Source organism: Globicephala melas, chromosome 9 (assembly GCF_963455315.2).
Source record: "Globicephala melas chromosome 9, mGloMel1.2, whole genome shotgun sequence".
Lineage (NCBI taxonomy): Eukaryota > Metazoa > Chordata > Mammalia > Artiodactyla > Delphinidae > Globicephala > Globicephala melas.
Window position 1 is genome coordinate 64,103,965 of NC_083322.1, and position 15,676 is coordinate 64,119,640.

A 15,676-nucleotide genomic window follows, 5' to 3' on the forward strand; every position below is an offset into this window, starting at 1 on the left:
ATTTGTATGACTAGACAGCGGTCCCTGAATTTTACAGATATGAAAACCTGGTTGAGTGGACTGTGGGAGCCTTTAGGAAGCTTATGTGACAGGAAAAATTATTAAGTGCTCCAAAGAGACTCTCACCACTTGGGAGAGGAGTTGTCTGGTGCACTGTGGTTATCAGACCAGTGTAAGGTAGAGGCTCTCAAATCGAGCTGCAGATGATAATCACCTGGATAGCTTTTGGAAAAATGTCTATGCCCTTGCTAGATTCCAACCTTCTGATTTAACTGGTTGAGGACAGGGTCCCAGGCATTAACATCTTTTTAAAGTTCCCTGATGATTCAAACACGCAGCAGTAGGTAGTGTACTTCCACTGGCAACTGAAACACCTGGAATGCTGTTAAAATTGAAGATTCTTAGATTCATTCCACAGCTCCTGAATGAGATCTCTGTGTGTGAGGTCAAGGAAAATGCATTTATTTTCAAGTTGCTCAGATGATCCTCATGCGCATTCAAGCTTAAGGCTTATGAGCCTGAGTATTCGAGTCACTAGGATATGTTTACCTGAGACTTGTTACTAAAACTGAAGGTCCTTTGGTACCCCAATCTCCCTGGCACTGTGCCAAGCTTTGGGAAACAAAGGCTGAGCGTGTAGGAATGAACTAAGGGGAGCTTAAACTTGGAGTACAAGGAGTGGACCCAAAACAGCATCCATGTAGCTTGGAAGAATGTTATCTGTGGATTGGTATAGGAGGAATCCATAAAATGCAGTATATTAATAAGCTGACGTGATTCTGCAATTCTCTCTACACTTGCTTAAACAGTTTATACATAGTAAGCTCTGAGAGTTTGTGGGCAAAGTTGCCCAAGAATGTTCAAGAGGAAGGATGGATAAAGAGGAAAATATGAGGCTTTTACTGATCAGAATATGTAGGAACCTCAAGAATGATTAATTTGGAAAATAAGAAATTTGACCATCAGAACTCTAAGCTATGAAGAGGGTCACACTGTTTATAACTGAAAGAAAACTACAAAATTAAATTTATGTTCTTTGAAATAAGCCTACTTTTATCTAAGCATTCCAATTTGGTTCTCTGAAACAGAGACTTGACTATAAATCTTTTAAACTAATGAAATTGCCTTAAGTTCTCCATTAAGGTTTTCTCTCTAAGGTTCTCTTTTATAAATTTCATTTCATAATTGCTCCAACCATCGTCACATTAGGGGACACCAAAAAACCAAAATAAAATAAAGTAAAACCACTATCAATACAATTCCAGAAACTAATATCTTCTGTGCAAATCTATACCATTTACATAAATCTAAAGCCTATATACCTGCAGTATGTAAAAATCTCAAAAAGTATCTCAAGTAGGTGAAAAGAAACGATGTGTAAAATTCCCAAATCTGTACTCAGAAACCCACTCAGCACGTCACTCCCCTTATCTGAGCATTTAGACAGAGTACCTGGAGTGAATTACTCATGCAGTGTGATCCAAACAAGTAGCAACGGTACCATTTGTACAATATATTGAAGTTTATCACACATCTCAACTTGTTTCTATTCTGACTTGGAGAAAATACAACAATTCAAACACAGGAATGTAATCTGAAATGAACTTCCTGCTATTAGGGTGAAGAAAACATAAATGTTTGGAAAGGAAACCATCTGGTCTCTCAACTTTATAAATCTTAAAAATCATTTTTAAGACACTGAAACCAGGGTGGTTTTAACTGTAGAAAAGATGCGTCATCCTAAGCATGGTTTCCTTGCGCACCAGAAAGCTACACATACCCAGACAATTGTAGTTGTATTTACAGGTGCAGGATGCATATCTTGTGTATAATGATTATGCAACTTTTTTTTGGGCTGAGGCCTTGTTAGGAAGAAGGGCCAAAACCCATGTTGCCCTATGGATGAATTACCATGAAAGCTTCTTAGTGAGGTCGGCATATATCAAAATAATTATTTTAAATTAAAATTCCATCTTTAATACTATGCTGATTATATCCATCTGTTTTATTTAAATTTTATTTTATTTATATGAAACACAGAAGTTAAGGGTCACGGACAGGCTACTTCCAGCAGGCTGAAAACCTAAGAGACATTCATATGACTACTTTGTGTCTTACTTATAAATTAAGCTAGGCAAGCTCAGCCCATCAATACTGAGGGAATGTTGGAAAGATGAGCAAGAAAGGCAGTTTCTTCAACAAATAAATGCTCTGAAAAAGGGAGCTCAAATTGTTAGATTAAAAGTGACTGAAGAAGTATTCTAGCCAAATGCAATGTGGAGACGTTTATGAACCCTGATTTGAACAAACTGATTGTAAACAGGCATTTTTGAGACAACGGGGGAAAATTAAACGTGGTATGAATATTAGACATGGTATGAATTATTCAATTTTGTTTAGTGTTATAATAGTACTCTTGCTATGTTTAAAAATATTAGGTATTTATGGATGATGTATACCTTACCTGGGAGTTCCTTTACAATACTCCAGCAAAATCTCTTTAAGGGTATGAGGAGTGGCAGATGACCAAGAGTGACAATATGTTAAAATCTGTTGAAGCTGTGTAAGTGATGACTACACGACTAGTATTCATTACCACAGTCTCTCTACTTTTGTGTATCTTTGAAACTTGCCATGAATTTAAATAAAAATGATTAATAAGTCGAATAAGTAGAGCCAATTCCAGAATGTTTTCATGTAAGTTGAATTTTGAGCTATGTTTTAAAGAGACTAATAAAGGTTCCTGAAATGAAAGGGAATAGATAACATTGGTTTGAGCTAAAAGAACATGGATATTTGCGTTATGCATATACGAGTATGTAAATGGAAGGCTACCAATGCAGCTCTGAAGTAAATCTAATAGAATTCAGAATGGACTTGCTCGTCTTCATTTTCTTGAAGAGGAATGAAACACCCTTATTATTCAGGATGCACAAAAAGAAGGAGTTCTATTGGTCTGTGGACTGTCCTTCGGCATGCAAGACCATGTTGTCCTTTTGTTTGAATAATCAGAGTGAAATAAATGACGAGATCTAAAATGTGCACATGGAAGTTCATTACAGGAAACAGAATAAGATCAATGCCCGAGTGCAGTGAAAACTGTTGGATTATTTGTAACAAAGAGTTCAAGGAGCTCTGAGACCTTATTTATTAAACTGAGCCATATTAACACGGTTTATCCCACAGCAACAGCATCTGGGTGGCACTGGAGACAGAGTATGTTCACCAGACTGAGAAATTAGAGGAGTGATTTTTTTCCTATGGTGTTACAAAAAAAAAATGACAATAGTGAGAATGAATCATGTGGAAATAAAAAAGAAAAAGCTTAATGTGAGTGGGAGCTAGTTACCAAGAGACCTAATTGTGCTTAGAAATAAGACCAAACCTATAAATAATGCAAGAGGGCTCCAGTTGTTTACTAGGTGGATTTAATGATCCTGGTCTTTCTCTGTGTGAAAGAGATTTTCACTGACAAGTTTGCCAAATTACACTTCCTAATTACAATTTGTGAATGTAACTCTGGCAGAAGGGAAGGAAATGTACTTTTCTTTCTTATTGATCCTAAATAGTTACCAATGATCTCTAGTCTTATTGATGCTTGTAATATATGCAAAAGTCCTTCTCTGGGGACTTACTAGGAAATAATAATCAGCTCCCCGTGGAGTAGCTTAGACCAAGGTCAGCTAGATCCTTGATTGCGATCTGGAAAGGGTTAACTGCATCACAACGAACCAACTAACTGGGCATTGAGGAACCATCACAAAGACAGACATCCCGGTGTCAAGCTTATTTTATCAGCTATTTAAAAACTAGCAAATGCTAATCATCATTTTAGGACAGGACTCTCACAGAGAGATAACACAAAACCAAAATCCCCAAATCAACTAGAATGCTAATAGTCACAGAAAATTAGAGGAAGCCATTTAAAAGTAGAAATAATTCTAGAAGATTTAAATAATAGCTTATATAAATGAAGAGTACAAAAATATTACATGGTAATTAATAAGTATATTAGCCCAAAGAAAAGTTTAAAAATCACGTCTGTGCAAAATTTCTTTAAAGCAAGCTCTTTGACTCTTTTTTACCTAGTTCTTTTTCTACTTCCATTATTTTCATTCCTATTATATAACAATTTCTGAAAATTAACAGATTATTGTGAGTTACTGAGATAAACTGGCCCAGATATTCTGGGCCTAACTTCAAAAATGCCTCTAAGGTATAATTTTTTAAAAAGAACAAAGTGGACCAGAATTTAAGCAAAAGAGTGATGCGAAAGGTGTCAATATAGTTTAAGCTACTTAATTTAAGCATAAGATTGAAGCATATTTGCTCACAAAAAGTAACGGCATAAATTGTAGTTAAATACTTATATCTCACATTCTACAAATTCACGTGGATTTAATTTTGGTGGAGGGAAAATCAGAACTTTCTTTTTTATTCCTAGACTTTCCTTGAATAACCTTTTTAACGAATAAGTGATGTCAGGTGAGGACTCCCAGGACCAGGAGGGTCCCTGCCATGTGAGGCATATAATTAATTTTTTTTTCTTTTTTCTGTGGTCTAGATTTGAGAATACATCTGAATCATGCTGGCTTCCACATAAAGAGATTGATGTCAAATCTTAGTGACAGGTTAACATTACAGTGGACATTCCTTGGCAGGCAAGGATACAGAGCGGGTGGGGGATTACGATAGGTAGGGTTGGCCCTGGGGATTATTAACTCTAGCTCCATCTAATTTATAGAAAGTACACTTGGCAGGAAATAGCATTAAGATCAACACAGAGATTGAGCAAGAGTAAATTTGAACTTATTTTTATAACATCCCAGCATCTAATCGATGATATTTTTTCATCATATTCCTGGTATAAATATGTCACAAAGTAATAAACAGTGGAATTAGTTATATATATATATATACACACACACACACACACACACACACACACACACACATATACACATTTTAAGTAGTAGTGACATTGTCCTTTAGGGCAGTCATAGAGAAAAAATAAGTAAATTGTCCAAAATTGTCATTAATATGGGCCACCTCTTTTATTTTGAATGCAAATGTAATGATAACTCTAGCTACGGCTAGTGTGGCTATGTTTCAGTCACTGACCAATCAATAACTTAGCCCCCTAAATGCCATCTGAATTGTAGAAATGTGAGCAGAGGGAAGAGACAGCAGAGGTTACAGTTCCATTAAAAGTTTATACACAAGTGACTTGAATAGCATGAAGCGAATAGAACCTGTTTATACACTTAAAAATTAAATAGATTGCGGACATAACTTCACGTTATTTTCATTTCTTTTATCGACAATATTATAGGAAAGATGCCTATTTCAAAAGCCCTCTAAAATTTCCCTGTGAGATTCAAGAATGATTTAAGTTTTAAAATTGCAAAATCCTGTTAATTCCATCTTTAAAATACCTTTCTCCTCTCTCTTTTTCATTCTTATACCATTAGATAAAATTTCCTGGAATACACCATCCTCGATATTCAAAGCCTTGCTAAAATTCTTTACTACTTCTAACTTCCTATTGTGTTCTAATGTAAAGCATTTCCACAGAAAGCACTTTCACATAGTTTTGAAATACACAGAATGTAGACTTGGTCAAGACTGCATTTACTTGACTGTAGAAGAATCTTCCTATCTTCTTATGCCTGGGTCATTCTAACTCAGTTGTGGGTAAGGCTGATTCTCAATGATTTGCTTTACACCGAGTGCCAGTGCTGAGATGGTAAACAGTTACCCATTAGTGACTCATTAAAGAGACTCTGGGAACATAACTGCCTCCCAGCTCCTTTGAAATGCATCAGGGATAGTTCCTACACTTGGAGCGATCATGCTATTAATAGTACTAAGAGTAAAAATGAAAGTCTGTCTATAATGACCACTTTTTAACAGGTGGCTAAAAGTAGGTGCAGGTGACTCAAAAGGGAACAACAAGAATGGCTTGCTAGAAGCTGGTAGGTAAGTTTAGAGTTATATTTTTTTCTACTAACAGGGAAGGTTCAAGTCATTTTAGAGAAAACAAATCATAAAAGGTGACCTTGTAAGTGTTCTGCTGAGTGAGGCATAGTATATGAGACATACATTATTTCTTTTCTATGCATACTTAGTAAATTAACTCCTTTTTTGGTTCATATGATATTTTTATTTAACTGAAGAAATCTAAATTATCATTTCAAAATGTAGTCCACATCAGAATGAAAGCCAAGATAAATCCTGTTCTTTCTGAGCCTTGAAATGCAGTGTTTTACAATTACAGCCCATCTCAATTCAAAAGCTAAATTTGATCTGTTTCAAGATTTCATAAGATTTCCAGTTATGAGAAGATTCATACAGAGTATTTGTTAACCTTCTTTAAAACAGTAATTCCCTGTGCTATACAAGCTGAAAATACTGGAGTTAAAAATCATATGATCATCTTTGACTTACTTAGGTCTACCTCTGCTGCTATTGTCTGCTACTGAGTCCTAAAGTTATTTTCCTCTATTGTATGTGGAAAATCCATTTATTTTTACCCATTCCGACTACAGTGGTTCCAATCTGAGCCCTTATTACTTCAACCTTGCATCGCTACAGCAGCGTCCCGGCTGGCATCCAGACCCATGTGTCTTATCTTTCTAACTTATTCTGTACACGCTGACAGATAAAACACTGCTTTCATCAGGTCCTTGCTCCTACCACTTATTGAACAAGGTCTAAAATACCAATCCTGACATTTATAGTCCTCTACAAAATTACCCCAGGCTCCAGCTCACATCTTCAGAGGTTCAATCTACCCACTTTTCTGTGAACACATGTAATGTTTTTGTTTTTCTTACCTCAAATGCTTAACTTACAGAATTGCTCTCATTTTGTATTCTTTTCTCTTTTCTACTTATTCTAACATTACGGTACAAGTCAAGTCCCAGCTCATCCTTTAGATCTTTCTTAAGCTCTTTAGCTTCAAATGACTGCTTCTGCAACGGACTGGTTTCAATTTTTAACTCATACTTGTTGGGTGATGTTACCAGTGATCTCATTTCCCTAAACAAATTAAATTCCCTGGGTTGAACATCTTCATCCCTTCCTGACACTCATGGCTCTTTCTACACAGTCTTCTGAATGCAGTCATAGTTATGTGAGTGCCTGAAATCAGAAAGTCTGAAGCATTAGAGAGGAAGGGGGTAGCTCCTCCACAGTATTTGCTGACTGATATTAATCCTTACTACACAATTATTTTAGTTATTAAAAAATCGCACAAGTCGGCATTTTTAAAGTCTCTGACTGGATAAGGGCAAAGATGGGAATAGCAAGAGTCTGACAGGTCAATTATGCAGAGTTCTGAAAACAGCCATGACCATCAAAAAAAAGAATCTGTTGCCTTTTTGCCATTAGTAAAGATATTTCTACTCTCTTAATTCTCTCCTTTTCATGTTTCCATAGAAATATAGGCTCTAAGAAAAAAATATTTATCAAGGCAACAAAGAAAAAGATTATCTTCATATAGAAGTTAATTAAAGGAGTTCTTCTGAGTATATTTATGCATATATTACTTGTTATAATGCAACTTTCTCTTCCCAGATATCCCATAAGATTGCTGATAGAAAAAGTAGTCTGACAAATATGGCAAGATGAGGAAGCATTACTTAGGTACAGGCAGAGGAAGAGGCACCAGTAATAGGAAACCAAGAATGGGAACCATCAAAAAGGCAGGAGAAAGTGGCACTGAGTGAGCCGAAGATCCCTGTCACAGTGGAGGTGGGTAGATATTACAAAGTAGTCACCTAGGATGAGGAATAAGCAGAGCTTTTCAGATTTGGAAATGAAAAGATCACTGGTAATCACAGAAAGAAACGTTTTTATACAGATTGTGTCAAAAAACAAAAGACCCGTGTTAATATTGTTGCTTTTATGCCTACAGTGATCTATGCACACATTCACTGAGGCCATGATCTAACAGGAAGGGGAAAGGAATTAACATTTAATGAAGATTTAATATGTGCAAAGGGCTGAGAGGATCATTACGTTCTCAGCCTCAGAGGGAGGAAATAAATAAACTAAGGTTGTGCAGTTAAGTGACAGAGTTTGAAACTAAAGCTGTTTTCACACTTGCGCAGCTTCCACCACATCTTAGATTTCCTCCAGTGGTATTCTACAAAAATATGGTTTTAATCTTTTTACCTAACTTCATGTCACACTTTGCTCCCTGGATATCATCTGTGCATAGACTGTAGAATATGAAAATTGGAATAATCCTGAAAGATCATTTGGTCCAGCCCTCTTTTCTTTTTTTCCTCATCTAAATAAACTGATACCCAAAAAGGTAAAGGGATGAATAAAACTCACATTGTATTCGTGAAAGAACTGGGACTAAAACTTACGTTTTTTGATTCCCAAACTCATGCCTGTTTTCATCATAAACTCTATGTAGGGTCCAAACTGTATGCAAATGTATGCTTGATTCAGGAGGAATTAGCAAGGCATGACAAGAAAGTCTGATATCCCTCAATTTCTCCATGAATGGTTTCAGATGGGGAGAATGACTTTCAATTCTAAATACCTAAGTCTCTATAACTGTAAAGGGAGGGTTATTTTTTAGCAGATGCTGATGGTGGAGGATACATAATGAAAAATAAGCATATAAAATAAAATCCTAAAAATCACTAGATAGTTAATATTAATTGTAAACTAAATGTTATGTTTCAAATGAAGATTCCTAAAATGACTATCATAATGGAAGATTTTTTACAAAAAAGAAGCTATTCTTCGCAAATTTTAAAAAAGCAATCTTTTCACTATAAAGAAAAGGGGTCCCGGATCAAATCAGCAAAAACTGGAATCTAATTCTGTGTGTTCAGAGTTCTACAACATCATCCAATACATAACTACAAATGAGGGTGCAAAGCATGTTTTTATGAATTAAAAAAGGTGGTTGTGTATTCAATTACATATTCAGCTACATTTTAGATATGTAGCAAGAATTACATTCTAAAACTCAACATGAGTAAAAAGAATCACGTACTCTTTACAGATTGAATTTGCTGCATGTATAAATAACATGTTCCAAAGCTTGGAATGTAAGTGTTATCCATAATATCTAGTAAATAATCATGGCAAGTTGGAAACATTTCCATCACTCATTTCTGCAAGAAACCATGTCATCTAGTAGCGTCGACAGATTGCAATCCACATATGGCCGGTTTAGAGTACATAAATCTGCCATTTAAAAATCAGTACTAAATATGAACAGAATTGGGGGTCGCCATGACAATGACAAGGATGTCGTTACTGAGAATTTCTGGGAAAGTTAACCAATTATATTACATTTTATGCATGCACGTATATAATGCATATGGGCAATGATGTAAGGATCTTATTGATTGTTAAGGTGACAAGCAAAGTGTTATGGAATCCCATGAGCCAAAAGCTAATTACAAGAACAACAACAACAAAAAGCTGCAGTGTACAATCTATGTCATAACGCTTTCAAGAGCTTGGTCTGATCATCTTCTAGATATGAATGAGGGGAAAGTTTAACCAGAGGAGTTAGGAACTAATGTCAAAGAACTAAGGACACAATTTAAAAAGTCAGGTTTCCGTGTTCTGGTGTAAGGTAGAATGGGTGGTAGCAGATTCTTAACTGCTTTGCTCTGTTTGCCTAGCATAGCATCAAAATGACAAACTCTTCAAGCTAGTGGTTAAGTTAGTGCTGTTGGAGAAATGCAAAGCAAATCAACGTGGAATGGGGCCTCCCACCTCTTGCCTGCCGTCCGGGCCCACAGCCCTCCTGCGCTCCAGGGCTGTCCTGTTGCACGCTCCAAGGGACTAACTGGCACCTGCGCCATTTGTGAGTCTTCCACCTACAGGGAAAGAACAGAAGCCTCATAGAGAAGAAGCAAACATACTAGTAAATCACAGAGACACAATGCCAAGGAAGCATGACTTTGACCACTGCAAACAGGAATTTATTTGGCTGTGCTGATGAACTTAGTTGCAGGGCAGGAATAAAGATGTAGACATAGAGAATGGACTTGAGGACATGGCGTGGGAGGGAGAAGCTGGGGCGAAGTGAGAGGAGCATTGACATATACATACTACCGAATATAAAATAGTTAGCTACTGGGAAGCAGCAGCGTAGCACAGGGAGATCAGCTTGGTGCTTTGTGACCACCTAGAGGGGTAGGATAGGGAGGATGGAAGGGAGACTCAAGAGGGAGGGGATATGGGGACATATGTATGCATATGGCTGATTCACTTTGGTATACAACAGAAACTAACACAGTATTGTGAAGCAATTATACTCCAATAAAGATCTATTAAAAAAAGTCCCATCTAAATTTAATTTAGATTTTCATCAAGGAACTATAAAAAGCAGCACTAAAAATAAAAGTACTTCCTATTGCAGTGGAGACAAGAGTCCATCACTGTCAAGTTCTAAAGGAACGGACTCTACTGATAGCATTTAGCCTTTTTATTTATTTTTATTTCTTTTTTGTTAAGGCTGCACCGTGAGGCATGCGGGATCTTAGCTCCCCAACCAGGGATTGAACCCATGCCCCCTGCAGTGGAAGCGCAGAGTCTTAACCACTGGACCGCCAGGGAAGTCCCATATTTAGCCTTTTTAATGATTAAGATTGCCAGCAGATGTATCCAGATAGTACCAGAAGTGATGTGTTCCACTTTAGAAAGGTATATTTATTTTACATTCAAGTTATAAAATTGCATTCAACGCATGAGCCTTTTGTATATATAGTGGTCTTTTGATTAGCATTGTAGGGGTAACTCAGAAGCTGCAATTTATAATACACTTCACAAAAACAAATCCTCCAAATAAATAAGTTTGGGCTAACAGTTAATGTTCATCATGAAAGCATGCAATTATATTGTTTGTCATCTCAGAATTAAACACAGATAAATTAAGATGACAAATTTGCCATCAATTTCATCTTAAGTTATTATTTTGGGGTCACACATTCCATCAATTGATGCCATAATATTTCATTTGTTGTCAGGACTGCAATTATTCACCACATCAAGTTTCAATTAGGTACTTTTTTCAATAGTTATGGAAAAATTTTTTTCTAATAATCAAGATGATGACATATAGCTTCAATAACCTTAATTTTCCTTGAGGTGGCCACAAATGTTCAACAAAACAGACATCTTACTAACATCACTGAGACAAAGATGTCATTCCATGACCCAGAATGCCAGCATTTATGAGGAACAGGTGCTCTTTGGAGCCGGGGGAGGAAGGCTTAGGCTATTCCTAAGCGAAAAAGAACTGCTTCCAAAAGCATATGTTTCATAATTATTAATCACTTTTCTGCATTTTCTATAGATTATATCAACATAAGAAACTCTTCAAGCTCCTAAAGCTTATAATACAGCTTGGAAGTTTACACAAGTATTTGTGTCCCTGGAGATGATTTCAGTAGCAAAGCATCTCTTTAAAACAGGCAAGAGATGGGACCCACAGTCATAAACATCCTCAACTCCCCTGAGTCTGCGGGCAGTGTTGGCTTCCTTTTCTCATTGTCAGAAAAACCATGAACCTGAAGTATTTTGCTTAGTGCATCGCTCAGAAGGCTTTTCCTTCACTCCATTACCTGTATCTTTGGCACACCTGAGGGGCCTCGCAGGCCTTCTCTTCATAGAGAGGATCCGTGCAGTCCTTGCCTCCATTGGCTGGCAGCTGAATGATGACCCGGTGCCGAGTCTGCTTCCTGATTCCGGAGTCCCCTGGAATGAGGCAGCTTTTTAACCTCTGTTCTCTGCACTGATGAAAGAATCTCCAAATACCAGCCTGTGTGAAGAAATTACATTGCTTCCAGCTCCATGTGCTTTGACATCCCTGACTGAGAGGCCTCGTCTAGTCATTTCCTAAATTCTCCCGAAGACCGCTTATATTGAAAGCCAATCAATGTATATTTAAAAATGTGAAGAATGGAGAAAATAGTTCCATAGTCAGCTAGTCTTCCTAATGCTCACTTACAATGTAATTGCTCTTTTGTATGCTTCTTCCCCCTTGAGAAATATGATAGATCTAATGAATCTGTTTTTCTCTGCCTTAAGTTTATTTTCATGCCGTTTCACATAGCCCTGTTTACCACATGGGACTCATACACATCTAATGAATCTTTCTTAGGAGAATATATTCAATGTTTTAATGTGAAATTCTATTTCTTTGTTATTCACTTAATTTGAAATGTATAACTCGTAAATTATTCTAGTCATTTATTATTCATGTTAAACACTTTAAGATCTTTAATTCAGGTCACATCCTAAACATCCGAGCTGTAAGTAGTGAAATGAAAGTCGTTTCCTAGAGGCAGAATTTTTAGAGAAGCATTCAAAATAGCGATAATTACTATAAGTAAGTTACTCCAAATTATGTTACAAAAACAATGGAAATAATTAAGATTTACCTTCGATGAAGATATCAAATTGACAGTATTGCTGATATAAAGATGCTCAGAATTTTTTAGTATGAGAAACAGATGATATATAAGACTTGACAACTTTAATAAAATACATACTTGACAACTTACAATATATACACTTTGAAGATGAGTAGCCATATGTCATGAATTTGCTTACAAAAGAATTCCCTGAAGAATTACTTTACTAGCGTTCCCCTGATGCATTTACATGTTTTCTCAAGATCATTAAATATTTGATATGTAGACTACAGAAACAGAGAAATTTAGAAGGGTTAGCAGCCCCTAACAGTGAAAGTTTAATCAGAACTGAAATGAAATATCCTTAAAGTCATTGTGTTCATAGAAAAATATGATTTGACAAATAGAAGTTTCCAGTAATGGAACATCCTCTGACATGAAGTCAGGGTATCCCTCAACACAGTCTGGCCACTGACTCCTAGCAGCGTGACTTGAAGATTCCTGTATTAAATGGGAGAATGGATCAGATTAGTGATTCCTAAATGTCTGACTACATAGGAGAATTTCTTTGAAAAAATAAAAACCAAAAACCAAAAGCAGATTTCTCGGCATGTACCCAGAACTACTAAATAAGAATCTCTTGGGAGCTGGATGTGGGAATCTGTGGATGTGGGAATCTGATTTTTACAAAGCTTGCCAGGAAACGGTGATAAACAGCTAGGTTTGAGATCTACTGGAATGACTGACCATGGATGTCCCAATTTAAGATTCTAGAATTTGCATGTAACTTTTTAGGATTATTCCTATAGTGCGGGAAACCCGTACTGTTAATGACTGCATTAACTATTTTAGTGAATAGCTGGAATACTACAGGTAATGAAGTATGGAACTAGGGGGTGGAGGTAGTGGGTAGCAGAGAGTTAAAGTATTTGGAAATATTGTCCTAGACTTTTAAAAACTGTAGCAGTAATAGTTTGAATGCCAGCTGCAGCTTTTACATATTAAGAATAATTTATCTAAGATCGAAGAAGTGACAATAGGACTTTTAATAAAATTGGTAATGCTATCTCCATCCATTATATTGTTCAATGACCCTTATTTTAAGGCCCACGTGATCAATTCCTCTAATAATTTAGAGCTAGGAAAAATCTTGTTTCGCTTGACAATCCGTTAAGAATGCACTGTGCTTCTGTTTTTTGCTTTGTTCACCAGAATCTCAGAGCTAATTTTCTTCTCAACTGCAGGAGCTTACCTTAACTTTGATTTTATATTGTAATTTTTCTCTTCTTCTCCCCTCCCTCTACCCTATTTACTAACTGACTCCATGCTTTTTTTTTTACACTATTATCTATTATTTTTCCTTTTGTTTTATATTTATGCTCTGTCTTTCATCTTTTTAAAAGACTATACAAACTAAATGAGCATTCTTATCATTTGTTTAGCACTGGGGGAAGGCGGGAGGCGTGTGTTTGTTTTTTAACAGGGAAAAGAGGGAAAGACCAAAGAGGAGCAGGTCTTTGTTTCCCAGGTGGTCGAAATTCTTAAGAGTCAATAACTCTCCAACCCTTTTTAACCTGCAGATAAAAAATAGACATAGAATTGAGGCCAAGGGATCCACAGACTAGAGGGGACAATGAGAGCAGCGTCAGTGGCACCATATAGACTGAAGCTCCTGGTCATTAACTACCTAAATATCACCTGGTATATACCCAGGGCTGTTCAGATTTGGGAAGCAGCAAGCAAATGTTAGTGTTTCAATTCTACTTTGTTTATTGACTTGAAAGCAAAAAAGTCACCTAATATAAAACTCTGAAACATTCTAGTGCCTTCTCATCACAATCTCCACAAGTTTGTACTTGATATATAACACCATGATAACTCTTTTCACTTCCATAATAGATTCCACAATGGGAATCCATTCATTCTTATAAAAAAGTTCAAATACCTTAACCTTGCACAGCCCACAGGAGAGAGACTGTGACCTGATTAAAGTGGAACATTCCAAAGCCATAACACCTAGAGAGGAAGTTTAATGGGGTTACACAGGAAGTGTCATGACATCCATGCTTCTACCCACTGGGAGGTTCGTTTCTTCTCAGATCGCAGTTAGCAAATTACGCGTACACTCAAAGAAACAGCACTTTAGAGCTCTACCAGTTACAGAGCCCTCAAATCAGTGTGCAGACAAAGGGAAAGCTACAGTACATGTTAAAAAATAAATTAATAAAAGTGGAAGGCTCCTAACTAATAACTTGAGTTGGCAAGTGTGGAATTTTACAATCTTCAGAGTTTCCCACCTATATTTACACCCAATTTATTGTATGAGGTGGGGATACGTACATAATTTCCATTTATCTTTGTGTTTTAGCACCTAGAACAGTGGTCACACAGCATAAAGTCTTAATAAATGTTTGCTGAATGAGCAAACACATTTATTTCACTTCTTCTCAACTGGATTATAAATTAGCATTTTCTTTTCCTTTATATCCATTTCCTTAGAGTATTATGCACATGGGTACTAAGTCTGTTCTTTAGTATTAATAAAAAATAAGGTATCATTTTGTTCATTGGAAATAATAAGCATGGGAAAAATAAAGGAATAATCCTATAGTGTTTATACTTGAAAATACCTACCTAGGATAGGTAGAGAAAAAAGGGATTATATATTCAGAAAACATTTATGTGGTAATGGGCCATAGAGACTCAGAGGATATGTAGTCTCTCACTCAGCTACAGCACTTTTCAGATATCGTAAGACATTCAAGATAAATTTCACTGGAGCAGTTCCTTGATGGAAGGATTTAAAGGACAGGCAAAACTAAGATGGGTTAAGCTGGAAGCGAGGCGGATGGCAGGCTGCAGCAGCACAGTGAGGAAATTGAAAGGGAAACGTTTCATGCAAGAAGTCAAATGTAAAGGCAGTTATTGGACCTTTGAGGGGTAATTCTAGCATAGTGCTGTTTGAGGGCATCAAGGTAGAAAAGATGCCTCTGCAATATCCCTGCTAGCCCTCAAGTCAATACATTTAGCAAGAAAAAAAGGAGCAAACACAATTTGAGCAGCCAAGTGTATTATTTGATCAAAAGTATTGATTTTTTAAAGATTAGAGTTACAAATAATTTATATGCATAAATATTTTCCATCTTTAATAAAGCCCTTTGTAAAGATTTATGAAAATTTGGAAACATTAACAAGTACACTGGTTTGAGGATTAAATTACTTTCTGTTCAATACTGATGTTTACCAGCATTGATTTTTCAAGGCACATCATGAGAGAG

At 36.4% G+C, this 15,676-nt stretch overlaps 1 protein-coding gene across 1 annotated transcript in view; it reads right to left on the reverse strand.

Annotated features, from left to right (window-relative positions):
- Positions 1 to 15,676, reverse strand: part of THSD7A (thrombospondin type 1 domain containing 7A) — a 455,073-nt gene that overhangs the window by 57,752 nt on the left and 381,645 nt on the right. Inside the window, exons 10-11 of the mRNA XM_030857690.2 lie at positions 11,607 to 11,739; positions 9,754 to 9,857 (exon numbers count right to left, since the gene is read on the reverse strand). Coding sequence (XP_030713550.2) covers positions 9,754 to 9,857; positions 11,607 to 11,739 — 237 coding nt within the window. The remainder of the gene's footprint in view (positions 1 to 9,753; positions 9,858 to 11,606; positions 11,740 to 15,676) is intronic.